Source organism: Delphinapterus leucas, chromosome 9, assembly GCF_059928025.1.
Source record: "Delphinapterus leucas isolate spDelLeu-1000000601 "Yukka" chromosome 9, BTC_Dleu_Yukka2, whole genome shotgun sequence".
NCBI lineage: Eukaryota > Metazoa > Chordata > Mammalia > Artiodactyla > Monodontidae > Delphinapterus > Delphinapterus leucas.
Genome location: NC_143137.1, coordinates 58,364,929 through 58,385,696, shown reverse-complemented (window position 1 = coordinate 58,385,696; position 20,768 = coordinate 58,364,929). Strand labels below are relative to the sequence as shown.

Sequence of the window (20,768 nt, the reverse complement as noted above, 5' to 3'; positions counted from 1 at the left end):
CCTGCTGCCACGGAGGGTTCCAAGAAGGGCAGGAGGAATCGAAGTGGCTTCCTTTCTGCCAATGTATTCATTTACAATGGAGACCAAAAATGTCTCTGGGACCAGAAAGCTCATGTCAGCATGATTAGCCATTCTCTCCCTCTAGGCAGACCTATAAAGGAAGCCTGATCATAAATGAGGCTGCTCGATGAGCTTGGAATTCAGAATAAGGGGAGTTGGTTACGTACTTTAAATGTTTCATGACCTTCAGAATCAACAGCGGGATGCATCTGTCTCCCCAACAGGGACAGCCTTGTCAATGGGCCTTCATATTCACAGGCTACTGACTGATCTCTAACCTTTTCAAGACTGTCAGGAGCTACTCATCTGCCCGTCAGCCCAGCAGGGGCCGAGGTTGGGGGTGGCAGGCTGGCTGTGAGCTCCTTTTGCCCTTTTTCCGCAGGGGTAGGTGCCACCTCAGGCTCTAAAGGAGATGGACTGGACAGGTGAAAATGAGAGTGCCAGGGCAGGGGAGGGAAGACACGGCCTGCACTTGGTGGGGGAAGAAAGTTCTGGGGAGAACACAGTCCCATTTTTTGAGTGGTATGCAGGGAAGAGGGAGGGTGGGGGGAGCAATGAGTTAAAAAAAGGGAAGATTCACGGACCTGGGTTTTAACTCTAACGTTATGGGAGAGTCCACATCGGCCATTATGAAAACTCATACTACATAGGAAGTAAGTAGAGTTAATACATGGACCATGTGTTGCTTGGTGGAAGCAATGGAGTGAGCCTCTAGCTCTCCTGCTCGACAGCCTACTGTTTGATTCAGAACCCGACGACTTTCCGAAACTTCCTTTACCACTCAGAAATCATTCAAGGTCCTTTCTGCTAACTGTTGAGTGAGAAGTACCTCTCAGATACACAGGATGCTCTCATCTAACGGAAACATTTTAGGCGCTATGTGTAATACAAATTATACTTGGTAACCTAACACAAACATATAATTCTTTACCTTAAGTTTATTTCCATCCAACTGCAGGAGTTGCTCTCCAGTGATGTTTTGGGCACTGAATTCAGAGACATACTGCTCCAGATTTAGGCTCATTAGCCAGTGAGAAACCTGCTGCACGCTCCATTCATGAACGGCCCGACTCAGACACTGACTGTGTTTGGGAGACTGTCCGTCATCAAGAATCTGAGGTAGGAATGTTATGCAGGGTTGTTAAAGGACCAAGAAGCTGTAGCTCAGTATGGCATGTGATGCTATCAAAAGCCATTTCTTGCCTACTAGAGCCACACTCGTTTTTAAACCATAGAGTAAACGAATGGTTCTAGCTGTATGTGTAACATACACAAAGTTATTAACTCTACATTTTGTTTAGGTATTTGGAAATTTAAAAATTCCCCCAAACAAAGCATTTTAATGTAGGAAGTTTAAAACTGAAAAATACACTCCAGTGTTGCAAGTTTTTACATTAAAACCCTATGGAAAGATTATCAGATGCAGAAATCGAATACATCATTAATCTCTATATGTAATGCCTCACTGCACTGATCCTCTGCTAAGACATCAGAGATATGTAAAGACACATTTAAAAGTACTGAGGTATATCTTTTACTTAGAAGGAGAGAACATTAAGTCCTCAAACATACTTAGGGGAAATTTCACAGCCATTATTTCACTTGAGCAGCAAGCAAACCTATGAGGAAGGTAGGACAGGTAATTTCCATAACTACTTTTAATAAACGAGGCAAGTGAGGCCCAGAAAGTCTCCAGATCTGTCCAGTATCACACAGCTAGTGAGTGGTGGAGCTCAGCACTTACTGGTTTATTCCAAATCCCAGGCTCTGTCCAATGCAGGACGTTGCTATGAATAGTGCAAAGGGCAGCTGGGTTCCTAGAACCACTAAGCTGAGAGGAGATGAAGGCAATGATAAATCCGGGAGGAGAGACAGGCGTCACCTCAGTGACCATGCAGGGAACGCAGAGGAGGGGATGGGGGAAGCTGAGATGAAGGCAAAGGAGGTGAAACACAATGGGCTGTGTCAGGGTAATGGTGATGGGAGGCACAGCAAGGGAATCTGGAGATCCTCTTGAATGTCTTTTCAACTAAGATATAGACAAGGGCAGAGGGTGAAACTATTTAACACGAGGAAACCCTCCACTACAGAGGAAAGTTTCTTGTCTTGTTTGATTTTAAATCATTTGCAAAGAAAAGAAGTGTCAGACAATACCATGGAAGCCACCACACACAGCCCACTGAGAGCTCACCTCGTCATCTATCATATCCAGGCTCTGAGTGAGAGAGCAGCAAAGGAACCAAAAAGAAAAGTGTTACAGGAACAGGAGACACACATGTACAGTACAAAGTTTTAATACAATTAAAATCACGCCAAGCCTGAAGAATATAGGCAGAAGAATTTAAGGGAAAAAAAAAGTTTTACAAAGCAAAAATCACTTTAGAAAGAAATAACTAAGAGCAAATATTTTGGGTGAATATATCTTTACTTACAGCGCTTCTCCCCAGCCCCACCCCCGCCCCCAGTACTGGTATTTCTTCCTTCTACTTATCTCTTGGAGCACTAAGTCAATCACCAGTGTAATCTGCCCTCCTCTACACATTATATCTCCTGAGAATCCATTGCAATGCACACTTGACCCCGGCTTCTAAGTAAGTGGTTCTCCCCCAGTTTTCCTTCCTTATCGCAAGTGCACCTCTCCCCTGCGGTGATTCTCAATCAGGGGCCACTCCCCACTCAGAGGGAACATCAGGGATGGTGAAAAAGGTGAGGGAGGAGGGGGATGAATCGTCTGTTAACTCCCTCGAGATTTTTTTTTTTTTTTTTTTTTTGGCCGCACCTCGCAGCTTGCAGGATCTTAGTTCCCCAGCCAGGGATCGAACCCGGGCTCCCCTGCAGTGGAAGCACGGAGTCCTAAAGACTGGGCCTCCAGGGAATTCCCTCCCTTGGGATTTCTGGGCCGTTCCCTCTTGCTGCTCTCCAGTGCCCAGCCTCCCATTCCCAACCCTCTGTTGATAGTCATCCCATTTATATCAAAGAAAGGCTGAGGAGGTCCCTGGACAGCTTAAAGGGGCTCAGAAACAGTACTCTGCATCCATGTTGAGACAGAGAGGGAGCGAAATCATGAGGACTGATATGCAAAATCTGCCTAAAAACATTTTCCCCGGAGATAGTTCATCGGTAAAATGTATGATCTGAGAAAGCAGCTCTGTCGTCAGTGCCGTGCATGTACCTCATCTGATGAGAGCACCAAGGACTGAGAGAGCCCAGGTGTTTTGGGTTCTGCTCCCAGGCCGCTCAGGTCTGCTGAACTGGTACTGCTGGGGCTGAAGTCGTCACTGAAGGTAAAATTCTGAAAAAACAAATAAAGCTCACTGTTAAATGAGCATAGTGAGTGAACCAGAGGTAGGTATGTTTGCAAGTTCTGGAAAGGTTCTTTTTAAGTAATCTTAGAAGAGATTCATATTGGGTTTGGTGACCTTCACCCGGCAGTGGTTGAGAACACTGTGCCTTCTGCGCTGGACAGGGAATTCTGGGCGCTTTCTCCATCACATGAAAGGATAGATATCTTAGAGAAATGACTCTTCAGCCTCTCTTCAAGGGTACAGCATTCATTATCCTCTGCAACTGCTCAGAGGGGTAACATTAATAAGCCTATATTCTTTGACCCTAATCGTGATAAGCAACAGTGTAAGTAAAAATACAAGATGGTGTGGTGAGCCTGAGTTACTAGGAACAGATGGCAATCCATATTAGAAAGGTAGCTTGAGCACCCCCTGGGAAGGATCGCTTGCTGTTGGCCGTGATAAATACTGTGAGAGATGGCAGATCCTCTCCTGGATGTAACCTTCAAGATGATGAGTTCTGGGGTAGGTCACAGTCTGCCATTACACTAGTAGTCACATGCTAAAATACAACTCTTGCACAGCACCAACGGAGTACCAAAGAGGCTGCAGCACGGACAGAAACACATTTCCAAATAACCACCTGGGGGTTGGGGAGGTTGAGGGTGTGTATGTAAAACTTCCCCAGAATTTCATTAAAATGTTCAGTGGATATTAAAGTTAAATAAATTCACAATGACTACATAGCTGCATTTGTAAAAACATTTTAAACCAAATCTGGTGTCTCTCCAGTGCAAGATAATGGTAGAATCTATTCAAACAACGTTTAGATTTCTCAGATCCAAGACTGAAAATGTTTCAAGACCAAAGTGGCCTTCTGCTTCCAGAACTTCTTTTGCTAATAATTCTAGAAGGACTGGCTTTCCTGGAACTCTAAGCAGCTGACCAACACCATCTTGTTTCCTATTCCCCTTCCTTAGGAACTGGACTGTTAGTTTTCCATTAGGTTCCCTTGCATTGGGTTTAGCTGGTTGTCAAGAATAAATACCATGCCAGAGGCTAGAGAGTTCAGTACCAAACAAACGCCAAGTTTGCTAAAACTTCAGAAAAGGAGACGAAATCAGAGCACAAGGAGCTAGGCTAGTAAAACATTTAAGCAGGTGAGCATTTAACACAGCACATTACCATTTGACATTGTCATTGGAGATATGACCCCAAATTCTGTCAAAACCTTATGAGCTGTTGACCTCAAGAAAAGAATTAAATTCAAGTTAACATTAATCACAGGTTTCTGTTTGAGAGAGAAAAGTGAACATCGATAAAGGGAGACCAAACAACATGTGAAAGTTAGCCACCGTATGTGTTTCAATAAAATGTTAGGTAAGGTTTGCAGCGTCATGCTGGAAATAACCATCGTGCATTTAAAAACAAATAAGCATATAATTCCTCATTTTGCTAAAGTTAAAAAACTTTGGTGATAGAATTGTAACAGTTTATCAACATGGAAGTTTGATTTAAAAGAAGAAATAAGGGTGCTATGTCAGCATTGGTCTGTTTGAAAGAGTTTCATTTAGATATATTGAACACATATTCAGTCCCAAATTTATTTGTTTTCCAGTAAATCTTGAAGAGCACAGCAAAAATAGTTTTGTAATGTAATTTAAAGTGGAATACTTGGTAAACAGATCTATCATACTGTTCCATGATTCAAATGCATCTTTCCCAGCATGGCTTGACTGTCAAACTGAGATTAACTAGCAGTATGTGAAAAGACAGGCAAATCAAAGATTAACGTACAATCTAGAATGGAACAGTATTAAAGAAGGTGATGGTTAGATGAGGCTTTCTTCCTCCCCCACGCAAGAAATACCATGCATTGTTTACTGCAGTGTTATCACATTGGTTTCTCGGATCCAGAGTATACACACAAGTTGAGAATGCTTTCCAAAGATCGAAGAGGAGGAAGGATTGGGGGTTTTCTTGTTTGCTTTTTAAATCCATGTGTTTTCTACCTTAGACCCCTTTTTATCTGAAATTAGAGTTTCAGGAGAAGGCTGAAGGGGACTTGCAGATGCAGGCAGGTTCCTGAAGGAATAGGATCCTTTCCGGCTTTCGTTAAACCACGAGAAAGGCAGGCCCGCTGATGGCGTGGAGGCCTGAGCAGTGGAGGACAGCTTCGGTTTCCAGTGTTCCAGCCTGCCGCTGAAGATCCTGGGTTATGAAAAGAACGGGTATGTTAGACAAAGAAAAGGCAGATGTAAAACTTATTGAAATGAATTCTGAAGGGACTCTGAATAGAGTTTGAAGTCATAGTTTGAGAAATTATTCTACACAACGGATAGAGTAAAAATGTTGCCCTTTTGACTAGAACGTTAATCTTAATAGTTATCTTTTTTTTGTTAATTTTAATTTTTCTTTTCTTTTGGGCCACACCACGCAGCATGCGGTACTTCCCTGACCAGGGATCGAACCTGCGCCACCTGCAGTGGAAGCGCAGAATCTTAGCCACTAGACCACTAGGGAAGTCCAGTAGTTTATCTTTTTTGCATCTAATTGGATTCTATAACAATGATCAATATTTTGTTATCATTATTGCCACGATGAATTTTATGAAATGTGCCTAATACATGTATGTGGATAAATTAGTATCAGGCATGGTCTTTTAGGAATTGCTATTAAGTTAATCATCACAGCATTCCCTTTATTTGGGTCACATAACAGTGCCTCACACTAGTGACATGAGCTCATAACCAGCATTCTACCCTGGCCTCCTCTGAGCACAGGTTCTCAAGAGCCTGAGACTTTAGAAAATGATATATTTAAATACTTGGAAATTTCTGGGTTCATGATACTTTAAGCAGAACACACACACCTTATTGGTTTTTCATCATCATCTTAGTGCCTTATCACAGGAGGAACATCAGACCCAAGGTCCTAAAACAGTACACATTTCCTGTGTACATGGCCTTGGTCCTTCTCTCAGAGTCTATTTCCTCATCCATAAAAGGTGGATATTTTATATATATCATATGTGGTTGTTAAGAATTAAATTAGATAAGTGTGAAAGTGCTTTGAAAATGTAAAGGTATATAGGTCTATGCTTATTTACTACTTAAAGGACTCAAAGGCATTTGAAAAACACAGTTTGAAAACAGACTTTTGGGACTTCCCTGGTGGTGCAGTGTTTAAGAATCTACCCGCCAATGCAGGGGACACGGGTTTGAGCCCTGGTCCGGGAAGATCCCATGCACCGCAGAGCAACTAAGCCTATGAGCCACAACTACGGAGTCTGCAAGCCACAACTACTGAGCCCGAGTGCCACAATTACTGAAGCCTGTGCGCCTAGAGCCCATGCTCCACAAGAAGAGAAGCCACTGCAATGAGAAGCCTGTGCACCACAAGGAAGAGTAGCCCCACTCGCCGCAACTAGAAAAAGCCCGTGCGCAGCAATGAAGACCCAATGCAGCCAAAAATAAATTAATTAATTTAAAAAAAAAGAAAGAAAGAAACCAGACTTTTTTTTCTTAATGCAGTTACCTGCATATTTATATTTACCTTTTGGTTAAAAAAAATTATCAGGAGCTGAGGCAGGAATGGACAGTAGTTTCTATGCACTTGGAAGAAGTCACCCTCGATATGTCCAAGTGATCTCTGATATAATGTCTATTATTTGTTAGCTGTTGATGTCATGACAACAAAGAGATTCCCCTTCAATTAAAAGTGCCTCAACAGCATGGCTTACGGACAACTTTTGTCCCAGATGTATACTGAATTTCAACCGTCTCACATCTCATTTCTCATTACTTTGAAATATTTCAAATTTATATAGGTAATACAACTCCTAACAATTTCTGTTCCATTTCCAAAGATTATTGTGAGAATCAAATGGGACAATTAATGTAAAGGCATCTTGTAAACTGTAAAGCAATATATGTATAAGGGGATTATGAGAACGATAACTAAAGAGAATGCAGAAGTCAGCGAAGTTTTGGTAGCATACTGAAACCACAGGTTGGGTCAGTTAAAGTGTTTCTCACACTAAAGATTCCAGAAGATCTGATGATTTTAATGGTGTATTTATTTAAAAAAACAAAACAAACCCAAAGGGGTCTTCACAGATAATAAAGAACAACCAGAGATGTGTCAACCTTCAATTTTATCCTGACGTTGAAACTAAAAAAAATTTGTATCCTTAAATCCACTTACTATCAAAAAATGGGGGGATGTGGGTTTACAATAACTGAACTTAAGAAAGCATGCTAGCAGAGGCAGATCGGTCTTCTGTAAGAAGCACTTTTTATTCCTGGGTCTTGGACCAGTGCAGTGGTCCCCAAATAAGTCTGATAAGGATCATCTGAAGTAGCTATTCAAATACAAATTCTTGGGTACCTGGACTTACCAAGTTAGAATTTGGGGGAGAGGGAGGAGTTGACCTGGAATCTATATTTTTTAATAATACATGTCTGATCTCACTCTTAAAGTTTTTAATAACTGTATTTATTAATATTATCCTGAATATAAATGTGAGGTTTCTGGAGCAGCAACAGGTTATTCTTTACTTACAAAAGTTATTGCACTGGTTTCCCATGCCCTAATTTCCTCTTTCCAGGCTGCCACAATGGGAACAAGTTGTCATCGTATACTTGGTCTACATTATAGGTGAGGAATCTAAAAAATATGAATCTGGATGATTATATAGGAGAGGGACAGCTGTCTGCCTTCTTTCCTCTGAGAGAGAGAGAGATGTCTTATCTCCTTAATGTAAACAATTCAACTTGAGAAGGATCTTGGGTTCTTATGCTTTGGAAAGTAATATATGTCAGAGTAATATATGTAAGTAATATATGTCAGACTAGTGTCTCCAGCTTTACAGCCCCGGGAACGTCTCCATAGAGTTGGGTCTCAGCCCCCTCTCCATATCCCCACTTCCTGGAAAATGTAATCACATACCTCTGGGGAGGTAAATCTCTCTGCAGGTAAATCTATCTATCTAGTCATAATTTAACTTCTCAGGCTTATCGTTTAGCTCAGGTCCCACATTCCAGTAAAAGTGCTCACAAAGCTCTGACTGGGCAGAAACATAAAAATATTTCCCCTGTAGCCCCACACTCTTATAATTGGGGATATTTGAGATTAATTGGACCTGATGATTGTTTTCCTCCTCTTTGGTTATAAATTTCTGAATCAATTAATCAAAGTAACATGGGAATTTTTTAAAGAGTTCCATCCATAATTCAAATAAGACATGGTAGTGCTTAAATATATGGATACTGTTTTAAAGGTTATAAACAGGCCATAATGAATGACAGCATGAGTATCTTGTCTTACTCCCAAGTGAACTGCCTTTGTGGCAATGCTTTTAAAACAACCATCACTACCACATTAAAAAAATTTTTTTAAACATCTTTATTGGAGTATAATTGCTTTACATTGTTGTGTTAGTTGCTGCTGTATAACAAAGTGAATCAGCTACACGTACACATATATCCCCGTTATCTCCTTCCTCTTGCGTCTCCCTCCTACCCTCCCTATCGCACCCCTCTAGATGGTCACAAAGCACTGAGCTGATCTCCCTGTGCTATGCGGCTGCTTGCCACTAGCTATCTGTTTTACATTTGGTAGTGTATATATGTCCATGCCACTCTCTCACTTCATCCCAGCTTACCCTTCCCCCCTCCCCGTGTCCTCAAGTCCATTCTCTACATCTGCGTCTTTACTCCTGTCCTGCCCCTAGGTTCTTAGAACCATTAAAAATTTTTTTTTAGATTCCATATATATGTGTTAGCATACAGTATTTGTTTTTCTCTTTCTGACTTACTCTGTATGACAGACTCTAGGTCCATCCACCTCACTACAAATAACTCAATTTCGTTTCTTTTTATGGCTGAGTAATATTCCATTGTATATATGTGCCACATCTTTATCCATTGATCTGTCGATGGACACTTAGGTTGCTTCCATGTGTGGCTATTGTAAATAGAGCTGCAATGAACATTTTGGTATATGACTCTTTTTGAATTATGGTTTTCTCAGGGTATATGCCCAGTAGTGGGATTGCTGGGTCATATGGTAGTTCTATTTTTAGTTTTTTAAGGAACCTCCACACTGTTCTCCATAGTGGCTGTATCAATTTACATTCCCACCAACAGTGCAAGAGGGTTCCCTTTTCTCCACACCCTCTCCAGCATTTGTTGTTTCTAGATTTTTTGATGGTGGCCATTCTGACCAGTGTGAGGTGATACCTCACTGCAGTTTTGATTTGCATTTCTCTAATGATTAGTGATGTTGAGCATCCTTTCGTGTGTTTATTGGCAATCTGTGTATCTTCTTTGGAGAAATGCCTGTTTGGGTCTTCTGCCCATTTATGGATTGGGTTGTTTGTATTTTTGATATTGAGCTGTATGTATATTTTGTAGATTAATCCTTTGTCAGCTGCTTCATTTGCAAATATTTTCTCCCATTCTGAGGGTTGTCTTTTGTTCTTGTTTATGGTTTCCTTTTCTGTGCAAAAAATTTTAAGTTTCATTAGGTCCCATTTGATTTATTTTTGTTTTTATTTCCACTTCTCTAGGAGGTGGGTCAAAAAGGATCTTGCTGTGATCTATGTCATAGGGTGTTCTGCCTATGTTTTCCTCTAAGAGTTTTATAGTGTCTGGCCTTACATTTAGGTCTTTAATCCATTTGGAGTTTATTTTTGTGTATGGTGTTAGGGAGTGTTCTAATTTCATTCTTTTACAAGTAGCTGTCCAGTTTTCCCAGCACCACTTATTGAAGAGGCTGTCTTTTCTCCATTGTATATTCTTGTCTCCTTTATCAAAGATAAGGTGACCATATGTGCATAGATTTATCTCTGGGCTTTCTATCCTGTTCCATTGATCTATGTTTCTGTTTTTGTGCCAGTACCATACTGTGTTGATTACTGCACCTTTGTAGTACAGCCTGAAGTCAGGGAGTCTCATTCCTCCAGCTCCGTTTTTCTTCCTCAAGATGGCTTTGGCTATTCGGGGTCTTTTGTGTTTCCATACAAATTGTGAAATTTTTGATTCTAGTTCTGTGAAAAATGCCGTTGGTAGTTTGATAGGGATTGCATTAAGTCTGTAGATTGCTTTGGGTAGTACAGTCATTTTCATGATGTTGATTCTTCCAATCCAAGAACATGGTATATTTCTCCATCTGTTTGTATCATCTTTAATTTCTTTCCTCAGGGTCTTATAGTTTTCTGTGTACAGGTCTTTTGTCTCCTTAGGTAGGTTTATTCCTAGGTATTTTATTCTTTTTGTTGCAATGGTGAATGGGAGTGTTTCCTTAATCTCTCTTTCAGATTTTTCATCATTAGTGCATAGGAATGCAAGAGATTTCTGTGAATTAATTTTGTATCCTGCTACTTTACCAAATTCATTGATTAGCTCCAGTAGTTTTCTGGTAGCATCTTTAGGATTCTCTATGTATAGTATCATGTCATCCGCAAACAGTGACAGTTTTACTTCTTCTTTTCCGATTTGGATTCCTTTTATTTCTTTTTCATCTCTGACGGCTGTGGCTATAACTTCCAAAACTATGTTGAATAATAGTGGTGAGAGTGGGCAACCTTGTCTTGTTCCTGATCTTAGTGGAAATGGTTTCAGTTTTTCACCACTGAGAACGATGTAGGCTGTGGGTTTGTCATATATGGCCTTTATTATGTTGAGGTAAGTTCCCTCTATGCCTACTTTCTGGAGGGTTTTTAATCATAAATCGGTGTTGAATTTTGTTGAAAGCTTTTTCTGCATTGAGATTATCATATGGTTTTTCTCCTTCACTTTGTTAATATGGTGTATCACATTGATCAATTTGCGTATATTAAACAATCCTTGCGTTTCTGGGATAAACCCCACTTGCTCATGGTGTATGATCCTTTGAATGTGCTGCTGGATTCAGTTTGCTAGTATTCTGTTGAGGATTTTTGCACCGATGTTCATCAGTGATACTGTCCTGTAGTAGTTTTCTTTTTTTGTAACATCGTTGTCTGGTTTTGGTACCAGGCTGATGGTGGCCTCGCAGAATGAGTTTGGGAGTGTTCCTCCCTCTGGTATATTTTGGAAGAGCCTGAGAAGGATAGGTGTTAGCTCTTCTCTAAATGTTTAATAGAATTCACCTGTGAATCCATCTAGTCCTGGGCTTTTGTTTGTTGGAAGATTTTAAATCACAGTTTCAATTTCAGTGCTTGTGACTGGTCTGTTTATATTTTCTATTTCTTCCTGGTTCAGTCTTGGAAGGTCGTGTTTTTCTAAGAATCTGTCCATTTCTTCCAGGTTGTCCATTTTTTGGCATAGAGTTGCTTGTAGTAATCTCTCATGAACCTTTGTATTTCTGCAGGGTCAGCTGTTACTTCTCCTTTTTCATTTCTAATTCTGTTGATTTGAGTCTTTTCCCTTTTTTTCTTGATGAGTCTGGCTAATGGTTTATCATTTTGTTTATCTTCTCAAAGAACCAGCTTTTAGTTTTATTGATCTTTGCTATCGTTTCCTTCATTTCTTTTTCATTTACTTCTGATCTGATCTTTAGGATTTCTTTCCTTCTGCTAACTTTGGGGTATTTTTGTTTTTCTTCCTCTATTTGCTTAGGTGTAAGGTTAGGTTGTTCATTTGAGATTTTTCTTGTTTCTTGAGGTAGGATTGTATTGCTATAAACTTCCCTGTTAGAACTGCTTTTGCTGCATCCCATAGGTTTTGGGCCATTGTGTTTTCATTGTCATTTGTCTCTAGGTATTTTTTGATTTCCTCTTTGATTTCTTCAGTGATATCTTGGTTATTTAGTAGCGTATTGTTTAGCCTCCATGTGTTTGTATTTTTTACAGTTTTTTTTCCTGTAATTGATATCTAGTCTTATAGCATTGTGGTGGGAAAAGATACTTGAAATGATTTCAATTTTCTTAAATTTACCAAGGCTTGATTTGTGACCCAAGATATGATCTATCCTGGAGAATGTTCCATGAGCACTTGAGAAGAAAATGTATTCTGTTGTTTTTGGATGGAATGTCCTATAAATATCAATTAAGCCCATCTTGTTTAATGTATCATTTAAAGCTTGTGTTTCCTTATTTATTTTCATTTTGGTTGATCTGTCCATTGGTGAAAGTGGGGTGTTAAAGTCCCCTACTGTTACACTGTTACTGTCAATTTCCCCTTTTATGGCTGTTAGCATTCGCCTTATGTATTGAGGTGCTCCTATGTTGGGTGCATTAATATTTACAATTGTTATATCTTCTTCTTGGACTGATCCCTTGATCATTATGTAGTGTCCTTCTTTGTCTCTTGTAATAGTCTTTATTTTAAAGTCTACTTTGTCTGATACGAGAATTGCTACTCCAGCTTTCTTTTGATTTCCATTTGCATGGAGTATCTCTTTCCATCTCCTCACTCCTCTTCTGTATGTGCCCCTAGGTCTGAGGTGGGTCTCTTGTAGACAGCATATATATGTGTCTTGTTTTTGTATCCATTCAGCTAGTCTATGTCTTCTGGTTGGAGCATTTAATCTATTTGCGTTTAAGGTAATTATAGATATGTACGTTCCTATTACCATTTTCTTAATTGTTCTGGGTCTGTTACTGTAGGTCTTTTCCTTCTCTTGTGTTTCCTGCCTAGAGAAGTTCCTTTAGCATTTGTTGTCAAGCTGGTTTGGTGGTGCTGAATTCTCTTAGCTTTTGCATGTATGTAAAGGTTTTAATTTCTCCGTCAAATCTGAAAGAGATCCTTGCTGGGTAGAGTAATCTTGGTTGTAGGTTTTCCCTTTCATCACTTTAAATATGTCCTGCCACTCCCTTCTGGCTTGCAGAGTTTCTGCTGAAAGATCAGCTTTTAACCTTGTGGGGATCCCCTTGTATGTTATTTGTTGCTTTTCCCTTGCTGCTTTTAGTATCTTTTCTTTGTACTTAATTTTTGATAGTTTGATTAATATGTGTCTTGGCGTGTTTCTCCTCAGATTTATCCTGTATGGGACTCTCTGTGCTTCCTGGACATGACTGACTACTTCCTTTCCCATATTAGGGAGGTTTTCAACTATAATCTCTTCAAATATTTTCTCAGTCCCTTTCTTTTGCTCTTCTTCTTCTGGGACCCCTGTAATTCGAATGTTGGTTTGTTTAATGTTGTCCCAGAGGTCTCTGCGACTGTCCTCAATTCTTTCCATTCTTTTTTCTTTATTCTGCTCTGCAGTAGTTATTTAATACACTATCTTATCTTCCAGGTCACTTAACTGTTCTTCTGCATCAGTTATTCTGCTATTGATTCCTTCTAAAGAATTTTTAATTTCATTTATAGTGTTGTTTATCATTGTTTGTTTGCTCTTTAGTTCTTCTAGCTCCTTGTTAAACGTTTCTTGTATTTTTTCAATTCTCTTTCCAAGATTTTGGATCATCTTTACTATCATTAGTCTGAATTCTTTTTCAGGTAGACTGCTTATTTCCTCTTCACTTGTTAGGTGTGGTGGGTTTTTACCTTGCTCCTTCATCTGCTGCGTATTTCTCTGTCTTCTCGTTTTCCTTAACTTGCTGTGTTTGGGGTCTCCCTTTCGCCAGCTGCAGGTTCGTAGTTCCCACTGTTTTTGGTGTCTTCCCCCAGTGGGTAAGGTTGGTTCAGTGGGTTGTGTAGGCTTCCTGGCGGAGGGGACTGGTGCCTGTGTTCTGGTGGATGAGGCTGGAGCTTGTCTTTCTGATGGGCAGGACCACATCCAGTGGTTTGGGGTATCTATGAACTTAGTATGATTTTAGGCAGCCTCTCTGCTATTGGGTGGGGTTGTGTTCCTGTCTTGCTAGTTGTTTGGCATGGGGTGTCCAGCACTGGAGCTTGCTGGTCATTGAGTGGAGCTGGGTCTCAGTGTTGAGACAGAGATCTCTGGGAGAGCTCTTGCTGATTGATATTACGTGGGGCCGGGAAGTCTGTGGTGGTCCCATGTCCTGAACTCGGCTCTCCCACCTCAGAGGCTCAGGCCTGACAGCCAGCTGGAGCACCAAGACCCTGTCAGCCACACGGCCAAACTTTAAGCTTGATTTATTTGTTTAATTCGAGTGCCCATCCTTGACTCTGTTCCCATATGGAATGGATCTTGATCTTATATATCCTTTTCTTAATCCTCCTTGGAACCAGGAAAAAGAGAGTAATGTATCACTTCATTTCCAGCATAGAGTTCACTGTCCACTACCACTTTTAATAGGTAAGAAATAAGAATATTGTTGCCAAATTGTTGTCATTCTAATGCCCTATCTGAAAAGGACTTTTGGTAGTTCATATCCTGGCCAGGTAACGTTTCAAAGAAAACCTGCAGACCATGTCTCATTAAACCTTTTCATAAAATTCTCACTGCCAGGGAAATACTCAAGAGTAAAAATTCCATGTGGACTTGTACATCCAGCACTAAAGACAGGTCCAAAGGCCAACGTGATGAATGAGATCATAGAAGCTCAGCCTTGGATAATATCCAGAGGCTTTCTGCTCTAGCTTTCCACACCACGATAACAGAGGAACAAAGGAATAGTCACATAGAAAGCAAAGAAAGCCCGCTTCTAAGGAGACAACCACTGTCCTCACAGCTGCAAACCACTAGATCCTGGGATATTTTGAAGACTATTTTCGAGGTCTGGCTGTGCCCCTGCTGGGGTTGTATCCTGTCCCCCTCACTTCTTTGTGTATCCTTGACTCTAAAACTCCCTGAGCTGATGAAACCTCTGTGTGGTTCCTAGTATCCTTCAAAAAACTGAACAGTGATATGCTTCCATTTGCTTGGACCTAGAGTATAGAATATTCATTTAAAAGAGCAAACTCTTCACTACTTTAAAATTATAGACCTATCAGCTCACCAGCTTTCTAAAATAAATGCCAATTTCCTTTTGGATATACAACTCTCGGGCCTACAAAAGGAGCAGAAAGGGTTTGGTAACAGTTATTCTACTATTGACCACTCTTATAGTCTGTTTCACTTTGTGGAGAAATCTGTTAAGAATAACATAAAATTCTTCCTTCCCTCCTTCCCTCCCTCCCTTCTTAACTTTTTTGACTCTGAGGGCAGGTTATGGGCCAAGGGGCATAAACTCCATACAGATCCTTAGTAATTCCCTTGAAAAATCAAGATTGGTAGAAATGAATACTTAATAGATCTGAAAATAATTTCTAGAGGATCAAAACAGGTATGTGTTCTATACTTGCTTCATTTTCTTTTTTAGCTTATACACTAATGACTTACTATCATTTTTGGAAAAAACAGATTCACAAATCACTGCTATATCCCTGATTGTTTTATTGTTAGGAACTGGGAGAAAGCATGTCTTCAAATTAAGTCTCTATAATCCGAAAATGCCATATGCTGGGGGTGTGAGGTGGGGAGAGTAACTGCCTCCTGGCATTTAAATGGTTTATAATTAACAACTCTATAAACAATTAACTCATTTATATATCTTGAAACCAGTTTACCCTGATGCTAGCACCCCAAAATTAAGTTGCTCAGGTAAACATTCCATGGTGATTTTTTTTTTTTTTGGTTTGTTTTAATTTTGAATACAATTAAGTATTCAGAGTCTAATTGGATGTCATCAAAATATAATTAGGAGTTCAGGAACTTCCAGAACAGAAAAAGTATAAACAGAATATAGAATTCAAGCAGGTAGTTAAAGGAGGTTAATTGAAGAAAGTTAGGTGCAACCAGAGGAAGGATTGCAGACCTCCATTTACTCAAATCAGATGAAGTAATTCTGCAAGGTTGTAACATCCACCAAGGACACGGAGGTTGTAAAGCCAGCCCCTTCTGAAGGGGACTGAGAGACCTGAACAGGTAACAGCTATAACAAGCAGGTATCCATCTGCAGCCAGGCCAACAACCTTGAAATATCCTGCTTCTGGATCCTGAGTTATGGTCTAAATATCTGATCAATAACTAACAGCCCATTTGAGATGGTCAGTGTAGAGTGCTTAACCTATTACGATGGGGTTCAGGACACGCTACCCCCAGATAGGGCACACCTTGGCATAGTGAATATTTTAAGCTATGAATATTTTAAGGAATTTGAGAAATGGCAGGTGCAGGACCTTCCCCATCTCCCCTGAACCAGGTCATAAGACCCTCATGTAAGAGACATGCCCTCCCTATACCCAGAGGAAAGGAGCATCCTTAATTCCATAGATGGACAGACGCCAAGAGGAACCTGAGGAAATGAATGAACAGGCCTGGTTAAGTTTCCCCAGTTTACTACCCTTAGGCTCATACCTTTCTGTCCTATCACACTTCCCCACAACTTTCCATGCTTCATCAAACCTACGATAAAAATTCTCCAGGCTTAACTCCTTCTTTGGGTCTTTATTTCCTAATGAAGGCTCCTGTGTCTCATAAAACTTACATTAAATATATTTGTATGCTTTTCCCTTGTTAATCTGTCTTCTGTCAGTCTAATTTACAGGACTTCAGTTGAAGAACCTAGGAGTGTAGAGGGAAAAATATATTTTTTTCCTCCCGTACACTCACTTGAGATGGAGAAACTGTTCCCTTAATGAGTCTCCCCCATACTGGGAAGATATAAAATGAAACAGCAAGATGATCATGTGACTAAAATCCATATTATCAAAACAAAAATATTAGTTTAGGAATAATAAATATACTGGTTAGTTTTAAAGAAAATTTGTATTATTAGAAACTGAGAAAGAAACTTGTCTATTGAGTCTACCTTAATATATTTAACTGATTTCAGATTTAACTAATTAGGTGTAAAACTACCACACTGATAAAGAGTATTGGGATGTTTAAAGTCACTGTAGTTATTTTAATTTAGTGGATTTTCAAGAGTTTTTTTAAGTAGGGAAAGTGCTGATTTGTTAGGAATGTAAGTTTGTCAGGTTTTAGGCACTGGAAATTACTTAAAAGGAAAACTAAATAGATTAAATTTATAAATGCAGCTAAAAACAGGACAGACAATTATGGGGGAACAGGTCTACTCTCCTGAGGCTAAGCTAATATTGTTCGAAGGTTTTCACGAAAGTGAAACCTTTTTTATTTCATATAAAATTTTACTCGATGTGTAAAACGAAATGACGGGATTTCTAAGTTGAGCTAAACTCAAAAAAAGCTAGGTTTTAAAATTGGAGACTTTAACAAATTACTCTTAATTTATAACCCAAATAATCCTCTTTTTAGGAACAAAGCTACTACCTTTGGGCATTAAAAATATCAAGTGAAGGGGAGAGCCCACGTGAGCTACATGGCCAAGGTTAAGTTCTCCAGTGGTGAGTTTTTGCCATCACTGTTCCTGGCCACTAGTGGCTTGGTAATGTGCACCCTAAAACTTTTCAGGCTCAAATTATTCTGCCATTTTCTAATGGCCATTCTCCACCGGCATTTATAGCTACATTTTTGTTTCTTGTTTTTTAAAATGTTTTTTTGGAAGGAAAAAGCTGGCTCCTCTCTGGGGTGCCTCTGTGGACCGGGTTTAGGCAGAGAAAGGGGTTTCTCTCTCTGTGTACATGTGTTTATCCCACTCCTCAGCTCTTCTGAAAGGGTGTGTTTCAACTCCAGCTCAGGAGCAGAGGCTTGGCCCTTGCTCAGCAACAGGGCAGAACTGCCCTCCAGATACTTGTCATGCAGTATAATCTCAAACTCACTGTAGTACCATGATTTATCTAAAGTTTCTTTGAGAGAAACGGCATCTATGAAGGATTGCCTGAACTATAATCCACATAGTCCATTTATTCGTCAAGATATTACCAAAGTCACCCCTGCATGAATGAGACTGCCAGAAAAATATGTCCAGAAAATATTTAGTTTTATATCCCTGCAATAAGAATTACTTTAAGCGTTAATAGTGATGATAGCCATTTATATTTATTAAGGACTTAAAATGTGCTTAAATGTGATCTCAATCCCCTTAATGACCTGAAGAGGTAAATATATGTTTCCATCTTATTGATGAGAAAACTGAGGTACAGAGAGGTTAAGTAACTTGCTCAAGAGGACAAGTGGCAGAGCTGTGATTTGAACTCGGGCTCTTAATCGCCTTGACATTATGCTCTTGGCTTTTACTGGAGGTCACTGTTATATTTACTATGAAAGTACTGCTGAAGATGTTCTAAGTACCAACCTTACTTTTTGCTTTATCTTGTTTTACCCTATCTGATTTACTTTTAAAATAAATTATACTGTTGTACCATATATATTTTTGTATATAAACAAATAATATTTGGAACAAAGAGAAGTACATACAGATAAAAAAAGAATGAACAAACAAATGAATACATGCTAATTTACAGACCAACAAAATAAAGAGTCAGAAATCAAAAGAGTATGTTTTTCATAGAATCATATAGATCAACACTGTCCAACAGAAATATAATATGAAGCACATAAGTCAACTAAAATTTTCTAGTGGCCACATGGAAAAAAAGAGGTAAAATTAATTTTTATATTTTATCTCACCCAAAATATTCAAAATATTATTTCAACATGTAATCAGTATTATAAAATTATTAAGATACCAAGACACGTCACATTCTATTTTTTTCCATGCGAAGTCTTTGAAATCGAGCATGCTTTTTCTCCTACAACACATCTCGATATAGACAAGCTACATTTCAAGTGCTCAAGGGCCACATCTGACTAGAGATTACCATGCTGGATAGTGCAGGCAGAGATGGATAGGGAGTTACAGACCATGTAGTTTTAGTTGACCACACTTATTTTTTGGTAGGAAACCAAAGTCCAAGGAATTCAGACTTACCTATGGCAAAGTCAGGACGAATAACTGGATTCCAGCTCAGTGTTTTCTCCACTGTTCACACTTCTAAGGTGAAAGCAGATTTGCTTCCACAGAGGAGCGCCATCTCCCTTCCCCATAATTTCCCCATGCGCCACCCTCTAGCCTTGCTTTGAGATACACATATCTGCTCACAGGGCTTTCCATTCAGTGACTAAACTGGGAGCTTCTCCTACAGAGCTCCAAAAATAGACACTCCACTGACACCAGTGGCTCCTTACTCTAAGGAGAGTATTTTATCTTACTCTTTGGTATGTACTTTAAGGGATGAACAAGCTCTGACGATTACAAGTGTTTCCTGCTTTTGTTATCTGCTATGTTATCTGGTTAAATCAGAAAGTTCACTGAGCACGTGTTTGAAAAGGACAGAACCAAACCATATATGTCTGTAGGGTTTACTTCTTCTTATTTTAACCTCATCTACTTGTTTCATGTTGGTCATGTATTTGAATCACTTTGTCTCCACAAGGAATACAGTAAATTCTTTACTCTTTGGGAAGGGAAAAACTAAAACCAAGACCACATTTAGAGAATGTCTGGCCTCTTTCAAGGCCGGTAGCCTTAGGTTATCACTGATTGAATGACCTCATCAGATTTTTACAATCTTATAAGAACTGGATGAAAAGCCTAAAAGATAAGATTATTAACTCAATTTGTGAATCATTCCCTCCTTTTTCTGAGGAAACCTCACAGGAGTGATGAGTTTACCCCCAGTTCTTCTCCACAACTGCAGTGGGACCCTGCAGCTGATGGTGCTTGCCACCCACCTACCTTCAGGGGCCCTGTGAAACCAATTCAACTGCATTATGCTCCTACTGGGCAGTAACTGTACTTCCTGGAATATGTTCTGAATAAGGTTCTGGCCCATTATTCATCTACATAGGAGAATGGAGGCTGTCATCAGATTTGATTACTGTTAACCAATTACTGTGATACCTCAAAAATTTATTTTTTTGAAACTGAAAAAATCCTTCTTCTTCCCTGTCCTACTGTTTCAATTACATGAATTCCTTTCAGTCCTGTCAACCTTCTACTGTAATTACAAATAATTATGAAACTATGATTCTAACTGAAAACTACTTTGTAATGTACACGTGAATTGTTTGTGACTACTGGTGCAGAGAGACTGCAGAGTTAATGTTTTAAAATGTAGCTGACTAGGCAGCCTAGCTGGCTGCTGCTTCAAAAGCTGGTATCGGCTGCGGTTAAGCAGCACGATGATGACCACCCACCCTGGATTATGGTGGTTTTGCCTGGAGTAAGGTGAGTATTTGCCAAGAGAGTCAAGACCTGCTTGACTTTCACCTGCAATTTACACAAGGGCGTGAGAACTCTCTGGCTCCTACGACGAAATTCAGTCAAAGCTTCTCCCCTCCACTCTGTTGGATGCCTGCGCTTATGTCCCATTGAGGGTGGGGCCCCAAAGGTGAGAGGTAGTGGCTGCCTCAGGAGCCCAGGGACCGAAGGGAGCACAGTGTCACTTCAGAAGTGTTCAAGTTTCTCTCCCATGGTGCACTTGGGCATCTCTCTCTCTCCCTTAAACGGTTTCACTATCTGTTGTTGTTTTTTCCCCTGAGCATATTTGATAGTTTTCTATTCTTAATTCTAAGGCATAAAGTAGACTGTTTTATATTTCTCACTCTAAAACCACACAAAGT

General features: G+C 39.8%; 1 protein-coding gene across 1 annotated transcript in view; it reads right to left on the bottom strand.

Moving 5' to 3' along the window:
- Window positions 1-20,768, bottom strand: part of PPP1R9A (protein phosphatase 1 regulatory subunit 9A) — a 313,863-nt gene that overhangs the window by 2,091 nt on the left and 291,004 nt on the right. The window contains exons 15-17 of the mRNA XM_089917647.1: window positions 5,357-5,555; window positions 3,233-3,352; window positions 992-1,174 (exon numbers count right to left, since the gene is read on the bottom strand). Of these exons, the coding sequence (XP_089773773.1) occupies window positions 992-1,174; window positions 3,233-3,352; window positions 5,357-5,555 (502 nt within the window). The remainder of the gene's footprint in view (window positions 1-991; window positions 1,175-3,232; window positions 3,353-5,356; window positions 5,556-20,768) is intronic.